Source organism: Hyperoodon ampullatus (assembly GCF_949752795.1).
Source record: "Hyperoodon ampullatus genome assembly, chromosome: 6".
Lineage (NCBI taxonomy): Eukaryota > Metazoa > Chordata > Mammalia > Artiodactyla > Ziphiidae > Hyperoodon > Hyperoodon ampullatus.
In genome coordinates, this window is record NC_136919.1 from 125,787,820 (window position 1) to 125,814,366 (window position 26,547).

General features: G+C 40.1%; 1 protein-coding gene across 1 annotated transcript in view; it reads left to right on the plus strand.

The window, feature by feature from the left end:
• Positions 1-26,547, plus strand: part of NEK1 (NIMA related kinase 1) — a 150,372-nt gene that overhangs the window by 76,530 nt on the left and 47,295 nt on the right. Inside the window, exon 18 of the mRNA XM_079705795.1 lies at positions 11,595-11,697. Within this exon, the coding sequence (XP_079561921.1) occupies positions 11,595-11,697 (103 nt within the window). The remainder of the gene's footprint in view (positions 1-11,594; positions 11,698-26,547) is intronic.

The window sequence follows — 26,547 nt, forward strand, 5'->3', positions numbered from 1 at the left end:
CCTTTCTGCTAACTTTGGGGGGCTTAGCAGTACTCAAACATATAGTATACCTTTTCTTATGTTGCTTTAAACTTATTATTGATGATCGATATTATTTATTGCGTACTTATTATATACCAAGTTATACTTACTTATCACAACATCCCTTTGAATTAGATATCACTCTTTTAATAAGATGAAGAAATTAGGACCTGCAGAGATTTAAAACCTGTGTATGGTCAGGCCGCTAGTAAGCGGCGGAGGTAGGATTTAAACTAAGTCCGTCTGAGTGTAGAGTTCAGCTCCCCGAGGACCGTTTTAAGGACTTCTCAGCTTCTTGGGATACTACTAGTGAACAGGCAAAACAGTTACTGGTTTAGTTGGTTATAAAATTTTAAAATATTGGGTACTTTAAAGATTAAACATGATACCAAATACTGAATGAACTTTCATATATATTCATTGAATTTATTTTGGTTTTATCTGAGGACATAGAAAATGGAAGAATTGGTAGCAAACTGGAGATCATCAAGTATCATATAATTTTCAAAAGGCAGATTGTATAAACTTGACTAGTTTTTTTCATGTTCATCCCAGGCAAGATTAAAAGTAGAGCCTGCAAACATCTTAAAAGGAAGCAGTCATCACTGCAGTGCAGCATAAATTCAGAGAATGGGTTTTGTCCGATACAGCCTGTATTTCTTTTTAGGGCTGTAGGCTGGAGCTGTGGTTCTCAAACTGTGTGCTGAGGTGAGTTGGGGCCTCACAGTGCCTTGGATATTCTACAGTTGTGAGGGAAACGTAACTACATCTGTTGGACAAAGTGTAGACCATACTGTTAAGCAGTTTTGACCTATTTAATGAATGGGACTGCTAGGTATTTCTTTTGGCCTTAGAGGCATTGTGAAAAAATTACTTAGATACCTAGTAGGGTATATAAACTTCAGCAAGATACTGTTGCCAGGGTGTCTCAGTGTAGACATGGTGAAGAAATATAAATAAAAATTGTTAGGTGCATTAGTCGTTGGTTAAAGAATTATATTCAGAGGATGCTGGTTAATATTTTGATGTCCAAATTAAAAAAGTTTTAGAAGCATGTCCTCCTGTAAATAATCTCCATTTTTAAAGAGGACATAGAAAAAACATTCAAAGGATATAGTCATATTTCCAGAAGACATAAAGTGGAAAGAAATAGTAGATATGTTGTATGATTGATCAGGAAACAAAATAATCTCAGTAGACCATAGCTACAACTAACTTGATTTAGAGAAAACTTAATGGGAATTTGATGTAGTTTTGAGTCTGAAAAATTATCTGAGCAAATAAATATACCCTTGGAAAAGGTTCTGTAAATAGCATACACTAAAAAGTTGAGCTAATGACCTTTCATTGCCTCTTGGATCAAATTGCAGCCCCTAAATGGCCTGCAGGGTCTCTTGGAGGCCTGTGTACTTCCATGGCCTTATCTTCTGCTCTTTCTTTCCAGAGTTCTGGGAGTGCAGACTTAAAAGACATGTTTTTCCTCATCCTTGTTCCTGTGTACCTGCTGCTCCCTCTGCCCAAATTTTTGCCTGGTTAATTCCTACTTACTATTCTGGCCTTGGTTTAGGTTGACAGGTACTTACTAGGTCTATAAAATGAAAAATAAAATTGGAGACCTGATTGAGGACTTCCAACTTTTAATTTGCCATGTAAGCTCATTTTAAAAAAAAAGTTTCTCAGCCCTAATTCCATCCTTTGGTAAAAGAATGAACATTTTAATGTTAAAAAAGTGGGTGACACAATCTTAGAATACAGATTACCCTTTGGGATTAAATAAATTTGGATTTGTGAAAATTATATTAGTCGTTTCTTTATGTTGTTGACAGCTGTTGAAAACTTAGTGATGAGTGACCCCCGGTTAGGGGACGTACCCAGGCTGATCACCACGCTCTTCCGAGCCTCAGCTAGCTGTGGTCTGGGCTGCTCTCACATCCCACCGTGGGCCTCCTCGTGAGGCTTGAGCTGTGAGCCGGGCAGCCCCCTCGGTTGCTGCTCGGATGGCTCCTCAGGGAGCTTCTCGGGCACCCCCATCACTGTCGCCATCGCCACCACCGTGCCTCCACCGCTGTCCTCATCTTAGGGCTTTTATGTGTAACGTTAGTATAACCAGGTTTCACACAACTCTGCCTTGGTCAGCAAGCCATTCTGTCTCGTGAGGGCAGCTTTACAGCTCTTTCTTCTTTCAGTATGTTCGTTTTACAGTTGAATATTAAGAAGTCAAATTTATTTATTTTATTCTCAGATCCTGCTAAGGTATACACTCCAGTAGGTTAAACTAGGGAAAGAAGCAAGTTTAAACGTGTTGATAAATCAGCCAGTTTAAACACATTTGAAGGATTTGCTTCTCCTGCAAACTCCTTGTGAATGAAAAAGAAAAATCATAAAAAGCTTTCAAACTAGTATAATTATATATTGCTATAAGAATAAAAATGCCCTTATCTTTTATAGCTAGTAATCATTGGTAAGAGAAGAACTCAACTACTGTGTGTGTGATGTGCTCCTAACTTCACATTTACTAGTACCCACTGTCTCATGTTTACCTATGTATTGTGACCCTTTTCCACTGCCGTAGATCAATACCTTTTCCTACTCCGTCACAGTTAAAGTGTTTTTTTTTTTAACATTTTAAAATTTATTGGTATAAAGTATTCCATACTGAAAGCAACAAACGAACAGAAGTCTGTTTCTCCAACCATGTGAACACACAAGTGCCATTAACAATGAAGCAAGCTGTGTATCCAGCCTGGAGAATTCAACAGGTCTGCCTTCTCAATCAGTACTTTCATTTTAATGTCATTCATATCCAGGAATTACCAATGCACCTTGGTACAAGGACTCATTTGTTTGCAATCTGGTGTGATATGAAATTATTCTAAGACAGCCTATCTTTTAATATTTGGTACACATTTTAATTTTTATTTATTTATTTTAACATCTTTATTGGAGTATAGTTGCTTTACATTGTTATGTTAGTTGCTGCTGTATAACAAAGTGAGTCAGCTATACGTATACATATATCCCCATATCCCGTCCCTCTTGCATCTCCCTCCCACCCTCCTTATCCCACCCCTCTAGGTGGTCACAAAGCACCGAGCTGATGTGCTATGTGGCTGCTTCCCACTAGCTATCTATTTTACATTTGGTAGTGTGTATATGCCCGTGCCACTCTCTCACTTCTTCCCAGCTTACCCTTCCCCCTCCCCGTATCCTCAAGTCCATTCTCTACATCTGCATCTTTATTCCCATCCTGCCTGTAGGTTCTTCAGAACCATTTTCTTTTAAAGATTCCATGTATATGTGTTAGCATATGGTATTTGTTTTTCGCTTTTTGACCCATCTCCTAGAGAAATGGAAATAAAGACAAAAATAAACAAATGGGACCTAATGAAACTTAAAACCTTTTGCACAGCAAAGGAAACCATAAACAAGACGAAAAGACAACCCTCAGAATGGGAGAAAATATTTGCAAATGAAGCAGCTGACAAAAGATTAATCTCCAAAATATACAAGCAGCTCGTGCAGCTCAATATCAAAAAAACAAACAACCCAATCCAAAAATGGGCAGAAGACCTAAATAGACATTTTTCCAAAGAAGATATACAGATTGCCAACAAACACATGAAAGGATGCTCAACATCACTAATCATTAGAGAAATGCAAATCAAAACTACAATGAGGTATCACCTCACACCAGTCAGAATGGCCATCATCAAAAAATCTACAAACAATAAATGCTGGAGCGGGTGTGGAGAAAAGGGAACCCTCTTGCACTATTGGTGGGAATGTAAATTGATACAGCCACTATGGAGAACAGTAGAGAGGTTCCTTAAAAAACTAAAAATAGACCTACTGTATGACCCAGCAATCCCACTACTGGGCATGTACCCTGAGAAAACTATAATTCAAAAAGAATCATGTACCACAATGTTCATTAAGTGTCATCTTTGCATGCCAGTGTTTTGCTTTATTCAAAGGCATTTATTCTTCCTTTAATCCTCAAGTTCCATCTTAATGCTGTTTACTTTGCTGAAGTCAAGAAAGCTCACATATTTCTTGATTTTAAAATAGTGGCAACTGACCATCCTGTTGTCCCCCTTTCACTTAGGATTCTCAGCCAAATGTTCACACCTCTTTTTTCTCTCCCTTTCGCTCAAGGAAAAAGAAAACCTGAAGGAAAGTCGCAAGTGGCTTTTTTGTCTTGTTTTTCTGCTTACCAAGGTGATATAGGTTAGCTTTAGAAATATTAGAAGGTATCGGTAGGTGTTAGAAACAGGAGAAGAAATCACTGCTCATCCTGCAAGGCAGTCACTATGAAGACTGTGGTCTATTTTCTTGCATCTTTTGTTCATATTTCTTTTTCTATAGTTAGAGGAGATCAAATCATGCACAAAGTTTTATCTGCTGGGGTTTCTTTTTTTTTTTTTGGTATCTGTTTTTATTTAACGTTTTTACCATAAAAATTTTCCCATGCAAAAAATTGTTTTCATGGGACTTTTGATGTCTGTATTCGATTCCAGTGCTGTTAATTATAGTTTATATAACAAATCCTCTAATATAATACATTGTAATTTTTCACTTTTTTGAACACTTTGTGTTTTGAACATATTTTTTATTTCTCATTATTTCTGTAGAATACAATCTTAGAAGGGTAATTCCTGGATTAAAGGAGTTGCTCTGTTCTTTATGAAGGCTCTAGAAAGAAATATTACTAAATTTATTGAATTTATGAAATTAAATTTATTTAACTAAATTTATTAACTAAATACTACTAATTTTCTTTCTACAAAAGCTGTGCCAATTTATGCTCAGTCTAACAGTATATGATTGTGCCCATTTTATTGCCCCTTGACTAGTACCAGTTACTCTTAGGAGCTAAAGAAGTTTTTGAAAAATATAAAATTTTAAATTAAAGTAATGGAGGAAATGAAGTGTTCACTATATTCACTACTGGTCACACAACAGAATATTGACAAAGCGTGTGCCTGTGAGGATGGTGATGATGAGGATGATGATAGTGACATAAACATAGGAGCTGCTGCTGGGTTGCGTACTCTGTACCAAGACCACCACGGAGGGATTTACATGCCTCGCCAGTCTCTGCTACCTGTGGATTGTGTGCTTGTGGATTTGCCTGCTGGCTAAAATTTATGTGTAGCTGCACATCAGTACTCCCAGTCCCTTCACGGTCATTCCTGGGCATGTGCAGAGCCCCAGGGACTTTGAGTTGCCCAGTGCGCAAGTCCCAGCTGAGCGGGAGCAAGGCCAGCTCTGCTTTCCTGTTTCAGCGCTCATGAACAAATGTACTTTCATAGTCTGCTCAGCTGCATTTTCTGCATTTGGGGGCATTTTGCTGGTGATTTCATTGCTTAAGATGGCCCTCACGCCTTGTGCTGAAGTGCTGGTGTTCGTAAGTGCAAGAAGGCTGTGACGTTCCTTATGGAGGAAATATTTGTATCAGAGAAGCTTCATTCAGGTGTGAGTTACAGTGTTGTTGGCCGAGAGTTCAGTGTTAATGAATGGACCGTATAATAAGGTGTCTTTAAACAGAAACACACATAAAACAAGGTTGTATATTAATCCATTGGCGAAAATGTTGTAGCAAGAGGCTGTCAGGAGCCTAACCCTGTAATTCTCCTCGGGGTAATCATTCAGTATGCGCTAATTCATATTCACGGTGACTTTATACAGCGTAACTACCAGGAGTAATGAGAGTTGATTATTATGAGCTCATCTAGTCATCAGCAGTGCTACGAGGCACATATCATTATTCCTAGTTTTATAGATTAAGAAATTGATATATGATAAATGACTGTATAAATAAGTAACTTCTTGAAGGCCACATAACTGTTAATTAGTAAAACTGGGAGTTGAAGTTGGACAGCTTGGTGCCAAAGTTCACTCACTTAACTTTTGTGCCATATTGACTTTACTAAGGCTTGAAACATTTTATGAGGAAAATTAGAGAAGCTGGGAAAATTCTGCTACCATTAAAGAAAGCATGCTTAAAGGAGCAAGTTCAGAAGAATTGGATGGCTTGTCTTGCAGAAGAGGAATTAGATTTCTTTGTATTTCCACATTGTAGAAGTACTGTGATTGGAAGTAAAGCAGCAGATTTCTGTCCATTATGAGGTGTGTTTAGTGGATGGGCTGTTGTGGGATTTACTCAGTGCTCTCAGACTGGAAGGATTACACCAGGGGTTTGAATGACCGTGTGTCAGGGATAGTTAGATGGGAATATGAGAATACTCTATTCAGCAAGAAGCTGCATTAGTTAATACTCAGGGTCTCCTCCAATTTGAATATTATGATTTTTTTTAAATTTTAACATCTTTATTGGAGTATAATTGCTTTACAATGTTGTGTTAGTTTCTGCTGTAAAACAAAGTGAATCAGCTATACGTATACATATATCCCCATATCCCCTCCCTCTTGCATCTCCTTCTCACCCTCCCCATCCCACCCCTCTAGCTGGTCACAGAGCACTGAGCTGATCTCCCTGTGCTATGCAGCTGCTTCCCTATTCTTTTGTTGAACTTCTTAGCACCATTGGCATTATAGAGCATTTTCTCCACACTGTCATAACTTCTGGTTTCAATAATTTGTTTGTTATTGTCATATGTAGTCAGTTCCTTTCCCTGATTCAAACTGAATCAGCAAACTGAAATCTGTAGTCATCTAAGACTCCTTCAGATGATCTTTTCCTCATATTGTAGACAGCCCATAGTTGCTTCTTCCTTTTTCATGGTGTTAATTATTTTTTTCTTCCCTTTTTATCAGTAACTCTGGCTAGTCCGACTTTGCTTTTTATATCCATGTCTTGATAACACACCTCAATTAGCTTTTTTTTTTTTTTTTTTTTTTGCGGTACGCGGGCCTCTCACTGTTGCGGCCTCTCCTGTTGCAGAGCACAGGCTCCGGACACTCAAACTCAGCAGCCATGGCTCACGGGCCCAGCCGCTCCGCGGCATGTGGGATCTTCCCGGACCGGGGCATGAACCCGTGTCCCCTGCATCGGCAGGCGGACTCAACCACTGCGCCACCAGGGAAGCCCAGCTTTTTTTTTTTTGAAGACTTGAACTTTTTACAGCAGTTTAGCTTCACCACAAAACTGAGGGAGACGATACAGAGATTTCCCACATGCTGTCCCTATACCCATTGTCAGTGTCCCCCACCAGAGTGGTATGTTTGTTACAGCTGGTGAGCTTATATTCAGTTAGCTTTTAACGTTAGAACCTCAATCACGTGAGACCATCTTATGAAACCATTGAGTGCCTCTAAACATTTGTATTTTATTGAGCTTTTACTTTTCCAAGTCTTTTCCTCTGTATTGCTTCATTTGAGTAAAGCTGACAATTCCGTTCCCTCAGATAGACATCATGCCACTTAAACAGAGGAAGAAGCTTTGTGAATACACCCACAACATCCTTTTTTCACTTCATTAAACCTATACCACCCCAACTCTTCTACCTTAAACCATATTGACTCATTTTTCACTTCTCGGATTATTTCTGCTACCTAGATTGCTGCCATTTTTATGTTGCTTTCACCTCTTTAAAAAATCCATTTTTAGTCATCTTTCAAAATATTTAATTTCCCTTAGTAAAAGGTTTGAGACATGGATATGAGGTATCTTACCCAGATCTTTCCATTTATTCATGCATTTGTATAAAAAAAAGAAAATAACTTCCTTTTTTCTCTTGTCAGGATGAAAAAGAGTTTGTCTCATTATTTCTTTTTTACCCATTTTAATGTCTCTGTATTTCACTTTCCAGATTCCTAATTTCTTACTGTATATTTGTGGCTTATATAGTATTTATATTAAGCATTCCTTTACTATTAATCTAGATTAATGTTCTACTAATTTTAAGTGGCATAAGTTTGGAACTCAAAAGATATGGTCTATTTAATTTGTCTAAAACAGAGTATACACATATAAATTCTTTTATTTATTTATTTTTGGCTGTGTTGGGTCTTTGTTGCTGTATGCGGACTTCCTGTAGTTGTGGCGAGCTGGCGCTACTCTTCATTGCATTGCGCGGGCTTCTCATTGCAGTGGATTCTCTTGTTGCGGAGCACAGGCTCTAGGTGCGTGGGCTTCAGTAGTTGTGGCACTCAGGCTCAGTAGTTGTGGCTCACGGGCTCTAGAGCACAGGCTCAGTAGTTGTGGTGCACGGGCTGAGTTGCTCCGCAGCATGTGGGATCTGCCGGACCAGGGATTGAACCCATGTCCCCTGCATTGGCAGGCAGATTCTCAACCACTGGGCCACTGGGGAAGTCCCACATATAAATTCTTAATAACATTTAATGAAGAGAACGACTATTAAATGACTATTAAGAAGTTAATTGACTATTTCCTCTATCCCTATGAGCCTTGCACACATATATAGTTTGTGCTCACAATTCAGTACAGTTTTACTACTGAAAGGGGAATAAGAATATGAGAATGGGTTCTTCTTTTTGGTATGTATTAAGTAGTAAACAGAAATGCTTGTGAAAAATGAAAACAGTATAGGTTTTTAAATATTATAAGGAATCATAGAATCAATTAAACTAGTTTTGTCCTTTATTCTTTTAATAAGGCATATTACTCTGATTGATTTTTTTTTTTTTTTTTTTTTTTTTTTTTTTTTTTTTTTTGGTGGTATGCGGGCCTCTCACTGTTGTGGCCTCTCCCGTTGCGGAGCACAGGCTCCGGACGCTCAGGCTCAGCGGCCATGGCTCACGGGCCCAGCCGCTCCGCGGCACGTGGGATCTTCCCGGACGGGAGCACGAACCCGTGTCCCCTGCATCGGCAGGCGGACTCTCAACCACTGCGCCACCAGGGAAGCCCACTCTGATTGATTTTTATACGTTGCACCAACCTTGCATTCCTGGAATTGTTCTATACATTTTATACCTTCAAAGACAGATGTAATATTGGTAAATAGTTGACACTCAATAAGTACTCAAGTATTTGTTTAATAAATGAGAAGAAAAAAGAAATAATGGTAAGCAAAAATCACTACAGGTTTTAAGTTTGTGATTGAAAGCAACCAGTTATATATACCTGCTTATTTAAACCATCTTAGGAAAAAACTATTCAGTAAAGCAAACCTTATAGATTACATAAATAAATAGAACGGGTAGTACTATATTTACATAAATGCTGTGAACATTCTTTAAATCAAAGCTGTTATGTGTATGATTAGGTTCTTAGTAAAATATTTCTGTGCAGCTGAACTATTTGATTTAGTGAATCAAATCAATCAGTGAATATGAATTAACATATGCTGAATTGGAGCCCCGGACTGACAAACATTGGAGATACTCAGTATCTTAGAATGGGAAATCAAGCATAAAAACTTTATAGAAGTTTTACTTTTATAAAGGTTAGAAAAGGAAGTCAGTGCAGTCAGGATACAAAGCAGAGATTTTATCTAATTGTATATGGTGGTATAAGCGTCCAGGACTCCTCAAAAGAGCCTTATCAGTAGATGTACAGTTTCAGATGACATATCTGAGCGTCATACTCTCTGAAAGTTTACCTGTCATCTTTAGGTCCAGCCTTATATAAATGGGGCTATAGCATACCAGAATAACAGCCTTGCCTATATATTGAGCTGGTCAAAATGTTTGTTCAGGTTTTTCTGTAACATACCAAAAAATGAACATCTTGGCCAACCCAGTATTTGAAGGAGATTTTCCTAGCCTCAGCAACCAGAGAAGAAAAAGAAATGAAAGGAATCCAAATTGGAAGAGAAGAACTAAAACTGTCACTGTTTACAGATGACATGATACTGTCCATAGAAAATCCTAAAGACGCTACCAAAAAACTACTAGAGCTCTTTGAAGAATTTGGTAAAGCTGCAGGATACAAAATTAATACACTGGAAAGGCTCTGAACCAGCTATAGAGATTATCTAATCCTAGAAAATTCCAATGATGGAGTTTCACAAGAATATCTTTTAAGCACTATGAAAGTTAAATGAATCTTAGGCCACCATCTTCCATAGCTTTATGGTAAATCAGATTTTAAATTTCTACCGTTTAATTTCATATTTAAAATTCTTACATGTCTCAGTACAGTTGACCCTTGAACAATATGGATGTCAATCTGCATATACTTATAGCCAGCCCTCCATACCTGAGGTTCCTCTACATCCATGGATTCAACCAACCATGAACATGTAGTGCTGTAGTATTTACTGTTGAAAAATATCCACATTAAGTGGACCCACACAGTCCAAACCTGTGTTGTTCAAGGGTCAACTGTAATTGTTAACAAAACATGTAAAAGAAATGACTATTTGGGGTATGAAAATCAGAAGTAATAAATACTGGAAGAAAGAAGGCATTATTTCATATCTTTTTCTGAACATAACTTAGTTATGGTCCATCACAGAGGCTATAGGAATTTTGTGTGCCTTCGTAGCCAATATCTGAGAAGTGCAGTCAATAACTTTCTCATCTTTCTTTCTTACTCACAAAATTACTGCAGTTGATACTATGCAATGAGTTCTGTTTACGGGGGGGGTTGTTTATTTTTCTATCTTTCTTAGTACACGGTAACAGACACAATATATAATATAAATTTATTTATTTATTTTTGGCTGTGTTGGGTCTTTGTTGCTGCGTGGGCTCTCTCTAGTTGCAGTGAGCGGGGGCTACTCTTCGTTGCAGTGTGTAGGCTTCTCATTGCAGTGGCTTCTCTTGTTGCAGAGCACAGGGCTCTAGGCGCGTGGGCTTCAGTAGTTGTGACACGTGGGCTCAGTAGTTGTGGCTCACGGGCTCTAGAGCGCAGGCTCAGTAGTTGTGGCTCATGGGCTTAGTTGCTCCGCAGCATGGGGGATCTTCCCGGACCAGGGATCAAACCTGTGTCCGCTGCATTGGCAGGCGGATTCTTAACCACTGCTCCACTGGTTAGGGAAGTCCCACACAATATATATTAGATGTTCAAAATGTCATTGATAGTTTTTAGTTGTCGTCTAAGGCCGACATGTTTACATTCTCTCATAGCTGTCAGAGGAGGATACAGAAACATAACTGGACACGATGGAAACAAATCAGTGTTGCTTTTAGTTTATTCCCCTGATCTACCCATTTTTCTTTTCAATAGTTGTGACATTCAGGGAATTCAGACTTCACTTTTTACTGCAGTTTTGAACATTCACACGAACTCTTCCCTATTTTTGATGAGCTTTGAGATTGCGCCTCTGCTGCTTTCATCTTACTCCCATACTGATTGATATATTTCATGCAGAGTTCTGAAATAAGCTTACCTACTTGGAAACTATTGAGATTTTTCTATAGGCGGAGTCTAACGTCATTTTATGTGTCTATAAGTAGAATAGATTAAATGAACATAGCAGTGGAAATTTTACCTCTATTTAAAATAATCATGTCTCCAGTTTAAGTGGTAGATTCTAATATGTGTGTAGCAATTTCTTCATCACAGAGGAAGATTTTACGTCCTATCAGCCTTCATATTTTGCAAATATCTCTAAAGAAAATATGTAGAATAAGTGTAAGTTTAAACTTTTTGAAATATTTAATGTTCAGAACTTCTAACTTTGCTATTTGTCCAAATTCCTCAGGCAGAAGGGGCAGCTGGCTGTGGAAAGAGCAAAGCAGGTGGAAGAGTTTCTACAGCGAAGACGGGAAGCGAGGCAGAACAAGGCTCGGGCTGAGGGGCATATGGTAGGATTTTGTTTTTGAGATTTTTGAACGTGTTAGTATTCAAAGTGAAGGTCTGGAGCAAGGTAGGTATAAACGACATGAGCCGTAATCCTTTACAGACATTTCCTCTGAACATTTGCAGAGCATTTAACCTCTCTTCAGCTATTTCTTTTATGCCAAGGGTGAAGTTCTCTTGTTCCTTGGTTAATTGAGAGTAAGTTCGTAGCTGTATCCTTCCTTTTAAAAGAGTTGAAGTAGGTATAGCAACCCAGATATTTATATTAAATGAATACGTTCTTACATTACTTTTTTCTTCCAATATGCTTTTGGTTTTAAATACTTTTAAGTAGCAAAGAATTGTAGAAGAAAAATGGGAAATAAACATTTGGGTAACTATACATGTAACTGTGCCTTTACTCAAAAGCAAATTAGGAACAAAAGTATTTTAAAGCCTCTAATTATTCCAGTTAACTGAGTTAAGTCATGTACATAAGAAAATATTAATAGTTTTCGATCATCGTTTCAATAGTTAATAGTTTTGACTTGCAGAGGTACACAAATGCCTTTTCACCTTTTGTCCACAGAACAAATGGTGATTGTTTGTCAGCTCAGCACCTGTGAAGCATCATGTTCACGTAGGAAACAGGTCAATTGTATGGTAGTATGTTTTCTTTAGACTTAGATCTACTGTAAGTCCATAAGTGATATCTTTATGAGTGAATTAATATAATTATTCCAATTTAGGATTTTTTTTTCTTTGAAATAATATCACAGAAAAATAGTTACATTTTTTAATGATTACCCTGTATATGTGTAACACCCATCAGCTTGTTTTTCTAATACCTGGAATTAATCTGTATTTGTATCCTCTCTATAGACAGGAGAACCTCCTTTGTTCTCCCTTGCCCTATTTCTCCCATGTTAGTAGCATCTGGAATTTTAGTTACAGATTTTAAAAACAGTTATTAGACTTACCAAGATTTACACATTTCTTTCCTCAGCACAGTTCCTTATATACTACTGTCCTCCCTCAGTTTACTTGTCTTCATGATGGAGACTATCCTCTCGTAACCTTTTGGAGAGAAACTGTCAAAGATTTGTTGGAAAGGTCCTTATTTTGTCTTCACACTTAAATGTTAATTTGTAGTGGTGGTCTGCTGGTGAATTTGCTTAGCATTTATATGTCTGAAAAAGCATTTTGTCTTCTTTTTTGAAAAATATTTTTGCTGGATATAGTCTTATAGGTTGATAGTTCTTTTTCTTTCAGTTCGTTAAAGGTGTTTCTCCACTTACATCCTGGCACGCCTGTTCTGACCAGAGGTCTGCTGTCATTCTTAAATTTTCCTCTGCGTGTAATGGGTCTTTTCTCTCTGATGGCTTTTAACATTTCCTCCTTATCACTGGAAGTGGATTGATTTAGATGTATCTTGGTGTAGTTTTCTTCATTTTTATTTTGTTGGGGGTTCATTGAGCTTCTTGGATCAGTGGATTTATTGTTTTTATCAAATTTGGAAAAATTCAGCCATTATTTCTTCAAAAATTTTTTTCTGTTCTCCTCTCCTTTTTCCTCTGGGTGCTCAGTACCCATACGTCAGCTCACTGATGCTCTGTTCATTTCTTTTTGGTCTTTTTCCTGTGTTTGATTTTGGGTAGCTTGTTACTGTATCTTCAAGTTCATTACTCTTTTTATCTGCTTTGTGTAATCTGCTCTGCTGTTAATCCCATCCAGACACTGTACATTTTTCATTTCAGATACTGTATTTTTTAATCTCTTAAAATTTATTTGGGTCATTTTTATACTTTCCATGTCTGTCTTTATAATACTTACACTTTTCTCTACCTTCTTGAACATATGGAATATGATTAGAGTCGCATTTTTAATGACCTTTTCACTAATTCTGTTATCTGTGTCATTCCTGAGTCTGTTGATTGATTTTCTCTTCATTTGGGTAATCTTCTCCTGCTTCTTTACCCACCTGGTAATTTGTGGTTGGATGCCTGGCATTGTGTATTTTATCTTGGATTTTTTCTATTTAAATACAAATGAATAAATTTATTCTGCGATGCAGTTATGTTACTTGAAAATAGTTTGAGTCTTTCAGGGTTGATTCTCAGCTTTGCTAGGCAGGTGGAGAACAGCCTTTTGTCTAGAACACACTTGGCGCCACCGCCCAGGCAGTACTCTTTTTTTTTTTTTTACTTTTATTTGCATTTACTTTTTGCAGCATTTGTTCCAGGGCCATAAGTTTTTGTTTCTTCAGTTTCTTCTGGGATATCTTTTTTCTGGGCTCCTCTTCTGCTCTAGGAACAATCTGTTCTTTTTCAGTAAGGATCATCTCAGTGGGGCTGGGAGAGCTCATGTACAGGTTGATCCAACCATGAGCTCTGTTAGTCCCGCGCCGCATCTTGGTGGCTTTGTTCACCTGGATATGCTCAATGACCAGAGCGTCTACATCTAAGCCCTTAAGTTCAGCATTACTCTTTGCATTTTTGATCATGTGCAGTAAAACTTCAGCACTCTTTTTGGGCCACCGACCCTGCGTGCAGCCCCACTGTTTGTCCTGGGCACACCTACTAACTCCACCATTGTAATGACGGAATGGCACACATTGCTTCTTTAAAGTGACATCCTTCAGATACTTGGTGACTTTTTGGATATGCATACCCTTAATGGCCTGGGCCGTTTCACAAGTGTTCTTAAAGTGAACACAGATTTGAACCTCTCAACTTGCATGATTTTGTGGGGTTTTCTGGGTCAAGTGAATAGCGAACCACTCTTAGAGGTCACCTCAGGCTGCTTACCAGAAAAGCGAGGCAGTACTCTTTTTTTTTTTTTTTTTTTTTTTTTATTATTTTTTTGTTTTTTGCGGTATGAGGGCCTCTCACTGTTGTGGCCTCTCCCGTTGCAGAGCACAGGCTCCGGACGTGCAGGCTCAGCGGCCATGGCTCACGGGCCCAGCCGCTCTGCGGCATATGGGATCCTCCCGGACCGGGGCACGAACCCGTATCCCCTGCATCGGCAGGTGGACTCTCAACCACTGCGCCACCAGGGAGGCCCGAGGCAGTACTCTTGACGCTTTGATGATGGATTGGTGGTTCTCCAATGCTCTGTTGATCTGGAGGCCTTTCTCGTCTGGCTGTTGGAAGTGTGATGTGTTCCCAGCCCTCAGTGAGCCTGAGGGATTGGTGACGTCATGGTAACCGTCACTCAGCAGGAGACTCGGGAAACCCCTGCTGATTCCAGGACTCTCTGGGCAGCTCTCTCTTCCTTGGTACCCCTTCCTGCAAATGGTAGTGCTCTTCAACCTCCCAAGCTCTGGCTGCTGTTTCCCTAACTCAGGACACCCTCTCCCTGTGCTGCAGCCTGGAAACTGGGCAATTACTGAGCTTACCCCACCTGTTACCCTTCTCACAAGGATCACTGTCTTGTGCTGCCTGTTTGCCAGTGTTGGAAAATTGTTGTTTCATCTACTTTGTCCAGACTTGTAGTTGCTGTAGGTGGGAGGGTAGATCTGGTCCCTGTTACTCCACCACAGCTGCAAGTGGAAGTCTTGGCTCATCGTTTGCTGGGTGAAGAAATGTGGGCTGCAAGCTCTCCCCACCCCACCTTGAAGCTGCTGCCTCATCATGGTCTCATTGTCGCTCTCAAGTCTTGTGACATTGTCTTCCTTCATGTTCCTCCATAAGGGGTTTTTCCTCTCTGAAAGCTTTTGGCACTGTTTTTCTACCTCTGTGTTCTGAAATATTGCTTGAGTGTTCTCGGTATTTTTTAATTGACCCGTCGTGACTCGAACCAGATGCTTTCAGTCTGAGCGCTCACCTTCAGTTCTGGGACATTCTTAATTGACGCTTGTTCACATATTGCTTCTTCTCCTTTTTCTCCTTAAGAGAACTCCCGTTAAATGGATAGATTGGAACCTCTGCATCAAATGTCTTTTTTTCTGTACTTTAATTTCATCTTTTTTATCCCTTTGTCCCTTCTTATGTTTTGGAAGGATTCCTGGGCCCGAATTTCAGCTCGAAACATGTTCCTTAGTTTTGTCTACTCTGCTCTTCAGCCCATCCTGTGATGCTTTCTCTTAAGTTTAGAAACTTGTATTCTCATGTCCATGAATCTTCTTAGTTTTCCTTGAAAGCTCCTTGATCATGTGCTCATTTCTCTAATGATACTTTGGTTATCATAAGGTCTTGTTCTTAGTGCACTCTTGGCCGTGTCACCTCGGTGTCTTCAGTTTTTCTTTCAGCAAGTCTGCTCCCTGTTTCATGGTACTGGCATCCCTCATACGTTTGGTGTTCTTGCTGGTGTGTTCACGTTTGGGGGTGTCTATTTTACCCTTCATTGCCTCTGTTTGGGTGGCCCCCTGGCGAGATGGGCACGTGTTGCTGACCTCTCCTCTGTTCAGTTTCTCATCAGAGTAGAGGATGGGTGGGACACATTGCTGTTCAGCCAGGCAAATACGTGGCAGCTTATTTTCTGAGCATTGGAGACCCCACCTTCCTGGGTGTCACCGGTCACCTGGAGCACCGGCCTGGCCTTTCACTCCAGGCTCTCTCATCACTCATGTCTGAAGGAAGCTGCTCGTGGAGCTGGACAGTGTGCTGGGTCACCTCTTCTTTAAGTGCCATTGCTGCTGTTCCCCTCGTGCCCCGGCTGCCAGCTCATCGCAGAGCAGCCTCCTGTTGCTCACATCTGCTGCTGAAGCCTCTTCCCTACAGGCTGTGCTCATGACGTTTCTCATCTTAAACCCACGTGTGTACTTTCCTTACCTCTGGATTCCTTCTGTTCTTGGGACTACCAAGAGTTTCACTTGTTTGTGAGTGCTGCTATGCATTCACTTAACAACTTCTCAAGTGTAGAATTTTGGAAGAAGAGGAGGCCATGGTCTCTCTGCAGTCAGATATTAGTATTTTCATTTTGTTGTTTTATCATTTTTAAAAGATGTGCTTTAGAAATCAGTGCATTTTTGACAGTGATTTTTATATGACTTTCCAAGATTTGTTTTGTTAACCTGTATAGAGTTTCTCCATTCCCTACATGACTATATGTATATGTGAAACTTTACTTTAGAAAAATGTGGCCAAAAAGTGAAGAATTTTTACTTTTCAGTATATTTGGGTGGGTGCATCATATATTACTTTCTTTTCACTAATATAACAACAAGGCAGTGTGTTAAACACTTTGGGGGTAATAGGTTAATTAATTGATTAAAGATGACTTAATTGAAGCTTACTCAGATATAGTTTCTCTCTGGAATAACTTAGAGTCTGGTGTTAGACAAGAATGTATATTCTGGAAGCGTGAGGTAAAGAACAAAGGTGAAAGCCGAGGTTAGCTGTGGGGATTTTAAGATTTTAAGTTCACACCATTTTCAGTTCTAAATTGGAACTTTTTTATGATGAGGTAGAGGGGTTGTTTAAAATCGGCCTCTCCTTTCCGTGCTGTATAACAAATTACCATAATGTAGTGGCTTAAAGCAACACAAATTTATGACCCACAGTTTCTCCGGGCCAGGACTCTGGCACGTTGTAACAGTTCTCTGCTCCTGGTCTCCTGAGGCTGAGGTGGAGGTGTCAATGGCTGTGTCCTCAGCTGGAGGCTCAGCCGTCTTCACCGACCCCTCAGGGTGCTGGCAGGGCTTCCCTCCCTGCTGCTGTGGAACTCAGGCCTCGCTGTCTGAGAGCTTTGACTGGGACCACGTGGCCCCTTCATCTCAACGTCAAAAAACTCCCTGTGCATCAACCCCCCCACCTGCCGCTTCTACAACCAGCCAGGAAAACTGCATTTAATGGTCAGCTCACTGGTTTAACATCCCTCATCCCATTTATCGTGACCTAATCCTGGGGGTACAACCCATCAGACTTGCACACCTGGGGAGTAGGGGTGGGTATCAGGAAGCCTTGGGGGTCTTCTCCAGGTTCTGCCCGCCACAGTCCCTTTGCCTGTGACTTAAGAGGCCGCGTCTGGGGATGTAGACAAGGCAAGGGGGAGGAGCTGTCTTGAGCCCATGCCTGGTGGTGGAGCATGCAACCCAGGCGCCCAAACAGAGCCTTGTGAGAAGTCAGCTGTATTAACATGAAGTTTAAATACAGTGAAATTCACCAGTGTTGGGTGTGTATCTGGATGAGTGTTGACAGGTGTGTGTAGTCATGTAAACACTGCCACAATCACAGGACAGCTCCATTCCATCATTTCTTAAAAGGTTCCTCCTCTTGCCACCAGAGAAAAAACTGTCGGTATGTGAGATGATGGATGATAACCAAACTTACCATAGTGATCCTTTCTCAGCATATGCGTATATCAGGTCATCATGTTGTACACCTTAAACTAACAGTGTCGTAAGTCAGTCGTGTCTCAGTAAAACTGGAGGAAGAAGTTTACTTGTGCCCCGTGCCAGTCAATCTTCTACCAGCTGTAGGCAACCACCGATCTGCTTCCTGTCACTGTGGTCTTCTTTCTTCTAGAATTTCATGTAAAATTATCATACAGTATATAGAGTTTTGAGGCTGGTGTGTATCAGTAGTTCTTTTTTATTCCTGAGTCATATTCCGTCGTGTGGATGTACCACAGTTTGTTTGTTCAGTCCTCAGTTGATGGGCATTTGTGTAGTTTCTAAAAGAGATGCTTTTAAAGCTCACGGGAGTGGCCGATCATTAAATTCCCTCAATTATATGCTCCCCATGCTCCCACAGAGCCCTTCTTTCTGAGTGGGCATATCCCTCTTTATTATGTGTAACTCAGTTGGTGACTGTTTTTACTCTCAGACTTCTGAACACTGCTGGAGAAAGTTAAAGCTGTGATGACTAGTGTCAGATGGGTTTGTGGCCTCTGGTTTCAGCAGAGCTGTCAGTCCTTCTCGGCTGTCCCCTGCATCTCCGTGGTCAGCAGCCTCTCCTGTTGCCCACAGTGGGGACTTTCCTCCATGGTTTCATCTTCTTCCCTTTCTGTGAAGATTATCATGACATCACAGAGAAAATTGGGCTTAAGAATCCCACATTTCGTCACATTTTCTGCCTCCATACTTATAAACTTCTGCATAATGGTACCCAATCTATCCTTGTCTTCTCCAGTCTCAGAGAAGGATATAACTTCCTCTGTGCAACAGTAATCTTCCTATTCCTTCCTATTTGATGATTATAATGCTGGCAATTGTTAACATTGGTCATTTACTGGGTGCTTATGTGTCAGGCTTAGTTCTAAGTTCTATACCTGTATTCACTCACTTCTCATAGCAGTGCTCTGAGGCAGGTTCTGTCGTCTTCCCATCTTACATCTCACTGAGGCAGAGGTGGAGAGCTAAAGTGACAGCTTGAGCTTTACAGGAACCAAATGATAGATTACATCGTGTTTAAATCCCTGCAGTCTGACTTGAGAGTCCACGCTTTCCTGGCCTTATTGTCTGGGCCATGCTGTCTGTTCCCCCAAGGGTCCTCCTTACTCTATCACTTGTTTCCTCTCTTTTCTGACCTTCCCTTCTTTCCTGCATAGCCCATCAATATATTCATGTTTCTCACGTCCCCGGCTCCTTCCTTCTCTTCATAGCCAGACACCTCAAATGAATGAAGCTCTGTTCTCTGTCGTTGCTTACCCGCTATTCATAATCCTGTTGAAACAGAAGTCACCAATGTCCATCTTGCCAAATATAATAGAGTATTTTAAATCTTTATCTTACTTGACCTTTCTGTGACATTTGATCTCATGAGTTACTTCTTCACAATTTCTTCCTTGCCTTCCGTGACACCAAATTCTCTTTGCTTATCCCATACTTTTCTGATTATTATTTCTTAATATCTTCTTCTACAGGATTCTCTTCTTCTTTAGTTTCTAAGGCTGATATTTCCTGGGGTTCTGTCCTTGGTTATTTTTCACTGTAAGTTAATATCCTGGGGTGATCTCACTTACTATTCTACAAGGGACTGGTGACCTCAAAGTCTCTGTCAGTTACACAGACTACCCTCCTAACTTCCATCCTGTCTAGCTGCCTTCTGGACATCATTTCCTAGCGGTCACATTGGCACCTTATTTTTAAATTTTCCTTTTATTATGTAAATCATCTTACAATAACATTAACTTTATTTTTCTTCTCCAGTTCTGTGAATTTTAACACAAGTATAAATTCACGTACCCACCACCACAGTCAGGATACAGAACCGTTCCATCACCCCAAAACTCTCCCGTGCTCTCTCTCAACATAGCCATACTGTCCCCTCACCCCTAATACCCTGGCAGCCACTGTCTGTTCTCCATTACTATGGTTTTGTCTTTTCAAGAAGGTCTTATATGGTATTCGTGTGTGGTGTATATAATAGTATATAACCTTTAGCGGTTGGCTTCTTTCATTCACCTTAATGCTGTTCATCCAAGTTACTACATATATCAGTAACTTTTTCTTTTCTGTCTTTGAGTAGTATTCCATTGTATGGATGTGCTACAGTTCCTTTATTCATTCACCCACCGAGGGACATTTGGGTTGTTTCTAGTTTTTGGTAATTATAATCCGTGCTGCTTTGATCATTCATTTACAGGTGTTTAGAGAAGAGTAAGTTTTTGTTTCTCTAGGATAAATGCCCAAGAGTGGCTTTTCTGGATCATGTGGTAAGTGTAGACTTAACTTGAGTTTTCAAAAGTCAGCCATTTGCCAGAGCACTCGCACCTTTCTGCCTTCTTAGCAGCAGTGATCAAGAGCGCCCGTTGCCCCACATCCTCATCAGCATTCGGTATTGTCTCTGTCTTTTATTTTGGCCATCTAATCTATGTATAGGGGTATCTCATTGTGGTTTGATTTGCATTTCTCTAAATGTTAATGATGTTGAATCCCTTTTCATGTGCTTATTTGTGATCCTTATATCCTCTTTAGAGAACCGTGTGTCTGAGTAATTTGTCCATGTTAATTGTGTTGTGTTGTTACTGTTTTGCTTTGAGAGTTCTTTATATTCTGGACAAATCTTTTATTGGGTAAGTGATTTGCCAATATTTTCTCCCAGGTGGCAGTTTGGCTTATCATTCTCTTAACAATATTTTTCACAGAGCTCAAGGTGTTAACTTCGATAAAGTGTACATTTTTAGGTTTCTTGTTTACGGATCATGCTTTTGCTCTATCATGTCTAAAAACTCTCTGCCTATCCAGCAGTCATGAAGATTTGCTCCTATTTTTCAAAAAAATTTTATAGTTTTACTTATAACCTTTAGATCTATGATCTATGAAAGAAAATGTTTTTAGTGTGGTAAAATACACAAAACATAAAATTTTCTGTCTTAACCATTTAAAAATACACAATTCAGTAGCATAAGGTACATTCACAATGTTATCTTCCTTCTGCTTGATTTCTGTTTATTTTGCTCTTTTCTGGTCTTTTAAGGTTGAAGCTTAGAGAGCTGAGGGTGAGACCTTTTTTCTTTTCTAATATTGGTATTGCATGCTGTAAATTTCCCTCTAAGCACTGCTTTAGTTGCACCCCACAAATTTTTCTGTGTTCTATTTTCATTTTCATTCAGTTCAAAATTTATTGTAATTTCCCTTGAAACATCCTCTTTGGCCCATGGATTACTTAGAAATGGGTTAATTTCCAAGTGTTTGGACATTTTCCTACTTTTTTCTGTTGTTTTCTGGTTTTATTTTATGATCAGAGAACATACTTTGTAGAACTTCATTCAGTCATTTTACATTTGTTAGGGTTTGTACTTTGATCTAGAATATGATCTATCTTTGTGAATGTTCCACATGCATTGAAAAGAATGTGTACCCTGCTGTGGTTGGGTGGAGTGCTATATGTTTCAATTAGATCCAGTGAGTTGATGGTGCTTTTTAGTACTTGATCCACGCTGACATTATGCCAACATTGTTTGATACTGAGGTAGGAGAGTTGAAGCCTTCAAATATAATTGTAGATTTATCTGTTTCTCCTTTTAGTTTGGTCAGTTTTTCCTTTCTTTCTTTCTTTCTTTCTTTTTTTTTTTTAGAGAGCATTTAGAATTGTTGGGGTTTTAGAGTGAATTGACCTTTCTTACCAAAATGTAATCTCTTTTTGTTCCTCGTATTAGTGAAGGGGTTCGTTTTTGTTTTGCCGTGTAACAAATTAGCACAAGTTAGTGGCTTTTAACAACATGTATTTGTTATCTCATTTTCAACTGCATGAAGGGTCGGTGCCCCAAACCCCTTGTTGTTCCTGGGTCAGCTGTAAACACTATTTTACTGCTTCAATTTGGAATGTAGAAATTTTTCCATCACGTAGGTACCCTTACCCTCTCCCCTTTATGCCATAGTTGTCTTATATATTACGTTTACATACATTTAAGTCCTCATTGGGCCGTGTTATAAATTTTGCTTGCAACTTCAAACATGTTTAAGAAGGCAATAGGTCAGGAATACTTTCTAATATTTACACAAATATTTACCATTTTTCTTGCTATTCACTCATTCCTAATGATCCAAGTTTCTTCTTATATAATTTCTCTCTGTCTGAAGAAATTCCTTTGGCAGTTCTTTTAGGTTAGGTGTGTTGGCTATAAATCCTCTTAGTTTTATTTCATCTTTATTTCTAAACAGTATTTTCGATGGTTGTAGTATTTTGGGTTGACAGTTCATTTCTGTTTTCATTTAAAAAGTTACTTCACTGCTTTCTGTCCTCCATAGTTTTTGAAGAGAAATCCTCACCTTCATTTCTCCTGCAGGTATGTCTTATTTTTCTCTGGATGCTTCCAGATTCTTTCTTTGTCCTTAGTTTCCAGCGGTGTGATTAAGTTGTCTCTGGGCATGGATTTCTTTAGGTTTATTCTGTTGGTGGTTTGGTAAGTTTCTTGAACTTGTAGATTTATGCCTTATGCCATGTTTGAGCCATGATTTCTTCAAATATTTTTTCAGCTCTGTGCTCTTTCTCTTCTCTGGTTCTCTGATGACATGAATGTTAGACCTTTTGTTCTTGTTCCACAGGTTTGTGAAGCTCTGTTCAGTTTTTTACAGTTTTTTTCTCTGTTGTTCAGATTGGTTAATTTCTGTTGTTTTCAGGTTCACTTCCTCTTTCCGCTTTCATCTTTATTCTGCTTATTTGGTCCAGCCAGGGAGGGTTTTATTTTGGTAATTGTATTTTTTCATTTCTTGTGTTTCCATTTGGTTTTTCCTTGTTTCTTTTCTTTCTCTGCTAGTATTTTCTATGTTAACCTTTTTTCACCACTTGATTGCTGTTCAAATACTTTTAAAATAGTTTCTTTGAAGTTTTTGTCATATAATTATATCATCTCTTTCATCTAATCATAATCTGTCTATTGTATATTCCCAGGTAGGTTGAGATTTTTGTTGTTTTTCTTGTGCTGATTAATTTTGAGTTGTACCCTGGACATTTGGAATATTACATTATTAGACTTTGGATTTTGTTTAAATTTTATGGAGGCTGTTGATTTTATTTGTTTTAGCAGGCAGTTGACCTGTCAGGGTCAGGCTTCAAATTCCTGTTTTCCTTTTGTCCATCGTGTGCACTATGCAGTGTTGTCTGCCCGGGATTTGGGTGGAAGTCTGTCGGCCAGCCCTGTGCTCATGCAGAGCAGGGTCTTGTCCACACACAGATGTAGGCAACCCCAGGACTTTATAACAACTCTGGGGCCATATTCCGGAGCCCCGCAGTGTGCCATTGGTCTGATGCCCACCTTTTCCCTGGGCTCACCTCTCAGTCTGAGGCCTCGCATACCTAGGGCTCCCTCACTCCTAGAGTGAAGCAGTGGGAGGAGAGATAGACAGACAGAGGCAGAGAAAGTAGCAGAGAGGCAGAGGCCACAGGCTCTGCTCTGGCCTTTTTTTTTTTTTTTTTTTTTTTGCGGTACGCGGGCCTCTCACTGCTGTGGCCTCTCCCATTGCGGAGCACAGGCTCCAGACACGCAGGCTCAGCGGCCATGGCTCACGGGCCCAGCCGCTCCGCGGCATGTGGGATCTTCCCGGACCGGGGCACGAACCCGTGTCCCCTGCATCGGCAGGCGGACTCTCAACCACTGTGCCACCAGGGAAGCCCTGCTCTGGCTTTGGGAGTATCAACGTCACAGGAGACAAAGGGTTCCTCTCTCACCGTTGTAGTTCCCAGAAGCTCCTCTTTCTGTCTCAGCTGCCACCACAGCAGTGAGTTTTCCTGGGGGCTGCAGCACAAGAAAAAAAGGAGAGAGAAAGAAAAAAACTGGAACATTTCCTACTTGCTCCTTAAGTTTTCCCTCCCCACTCCGGAACTGGAAGAGATAACCAGTTACTGCTGTCATTACCAGAGTGCTCAGTTTCGGGGTTTTGGCCAAGTTAGGTTTAGGCCAGAAGATACTGCAGTTTTAAAAATGTGGTACCTCATCGTGCATTTACAGGTACTCTGAGCTCTGGCATTCTCAACTCTGCCTGCCTCTGTTTACTTTTCAGGGTCCCCAGATGTGCCTGCACTTTATCATGTGTTCATTGGGAAGGGGGGTGTGTGTGCTTCCATCTTACCCAGGACTAGAGCTCTCTGTACTTCATTCTTTTATTTCCAAAACCAAATTCACTTCATTGTCTTCAGACCCATGGCCCTTCCTGTAGTACCCATCCTGCTGCAGAGAATCACCATCAAAGATGGCTTGACTTTGGGGGTTCTGGTTTGAAAGCCATCTCGTAGCATCTTCTGTCACGTCCCACCCAGCTCATAGCCAGTCAGCAACCAGATCGCGTTTTCTGCCTTCTGAATATCCCGTAGCCACCTCCTCCTTTCTGTTTTTGTTATTTTTGCCCTTGTTGAGATCCTTACCTCTTGTTAGTCTTTTCATCTCACCGCTTCTAACTGAAGATCCTTCTAATGCATCTTTGGCTTGGGCTGCCAAGGTGATCTTTCTAAAGCCACATGGAACACATTGCCCATATGCTTGGAATTACTCAGTGGTGGTTTATTGTTTAGAGGATAAATTAAACCTGGTAGCTTAGCACAAGGGGCCTACCCTTTGTCTTTCTTACTGCTCTTGATTTTCCCGTTCCCTTCTTATCCCTTCAGCTTCAACCATACCAGACTACGTACAGTTCCCGGAAGACACTGTCTCTAGTTTCTACTGAGATTCCATCTGCCTTATCTTCGTGGGAGAGTTCATGGTACCTTTCTGTTGCCTTGTTGGCTTGGGGACTGTGGCCGAGGCTGTGGGAGAGATTCAGGGGGAAGGTAGACATGTTTTTACTGCCACTGCATTTCTTTCCTGCTGAGGAGGAGATGGTGATTAACTCTAGAAATAATTACTGTTAATTTGCACAGCATCTTAGGTAGTTTACGTAAAGCTTTCTGATTTTGCCAGCCTCGTGTATCTTCAAAGAGTAGACATTCCGTTATTGCCATGGGAAAACAATTGATTCTGTGCCACAGGTCTGTACTGCACGTTTATGCTGCACAGGCTGGAGCAGGGAGACGTGGCTGCTCTGAGAGTTTATCAGCTCTAATGAATCAGCCGGGGAGCCTCAGGGAGGAGAGGCCTCGGGGAGAGCCTTGCAATCTCCTCTGAAAACAGCCAGGAGCCTGGAAACCGTCGCTCACTCAGCGTGAGGTGCTGAGTCAGTCAGCCCTGTGTCTCGTGTAGGAGACCCTCCTTAGCCCAGCAGCATTCATGTTGGGAAAAGCCACTTAAAGTAAATCCAGCTAAAATAGAGACACACATTTTGTAGTAAAGAGTGGAAAAAGGGTTTGATTGGGATTTTACCTTGAAAAATGAAATTTAAAAATGATTTTGTCTTATGTTTGTTGGAATTTTGGATATACTTCCAAGTCCATATTGATTCTGAAAGTAACTAACTTGAGGAGCATTATAATTTTTATGTTAGAATTGTATAATGAATACAATATGTATTTTATCAAATCCAAGATACAACTATAAGGCGTATTGTTATTTTAGATATGACTAAAAGAGAAAAAATCTTGCCAATTTAACTTGATACAATGCTTTTTATCACGTAACCTTTTTATTTTATACCTGTTGAAATAAGTCTTTTGGATTTTTTTTTATTATGTTATTCTTGAGCATCCATACAAAGGAAAATATGAATGAAATAAATTGGTAAAGGTATTCATTCCTAAATCTACTTTCATACTTTGACTTTCCAATCATTCGTTTTTAAAATTAGGGTCATTGATGTTCACGTTTTCTCAAATAATATTATCCTCTATGCCACCAAACGCACTGAGATTTCAGCAATTCTTAAAAGAGAACCCCAATTTTCTCTCAGGGAGTCGGCACCAGTCTGCAAGCTTTGGTGCTGGTGCTTTCTTGCTCTTATCAGAGGGAATCAATGGAAGGTTTTCAACAACTGCTGGGCTCCTGTTTCCTCTTGAACAAGCCAGTACGTGATTTTTTTAATTTAAAACTGAGGAGTTGAGGTTTTCCAGTTACAACACCAAGAAATAAAAAATTGACAGGGCTTCCCTGGTGGCGCAGTGGTTGGGAGTCCGCCTGCCGATGCAGGGGACACGGGTTCATGCCCCGGTCTGGGAAGATCCCGCGTGCCGCGGAGCGGCTGGGCCCGTGAGCCATGGCCATTGAGCCTGCGCGTCCGGAGCCTGTGCTCCGCAACGGGAGAGGCCACAGCAGTGAGAGGCCCATGTAACGCAAAAAAAAAAAAAAAAAAAAAAAAAAAAAATTGACAAAGTTCATACATTCTCAGGCAGTAACATCTATGTTGTAACTGCTGCCTGGCCCACAGTTTATAAGATTATAACAGATCATAGAGATGCTATTGATTGTAAGATGCACCCCATTTCAGAGATCTTAAAATGTGAACAATGTTCATATTAGAATTGGTGAAAGATGGTATACCCTTCACTTCACAATTTTTGTATGTTTCAGTTTTTATAACTATATTATAAAAGAGGGCTGTTTCTTGTGAAAATGGCTGAGATTTT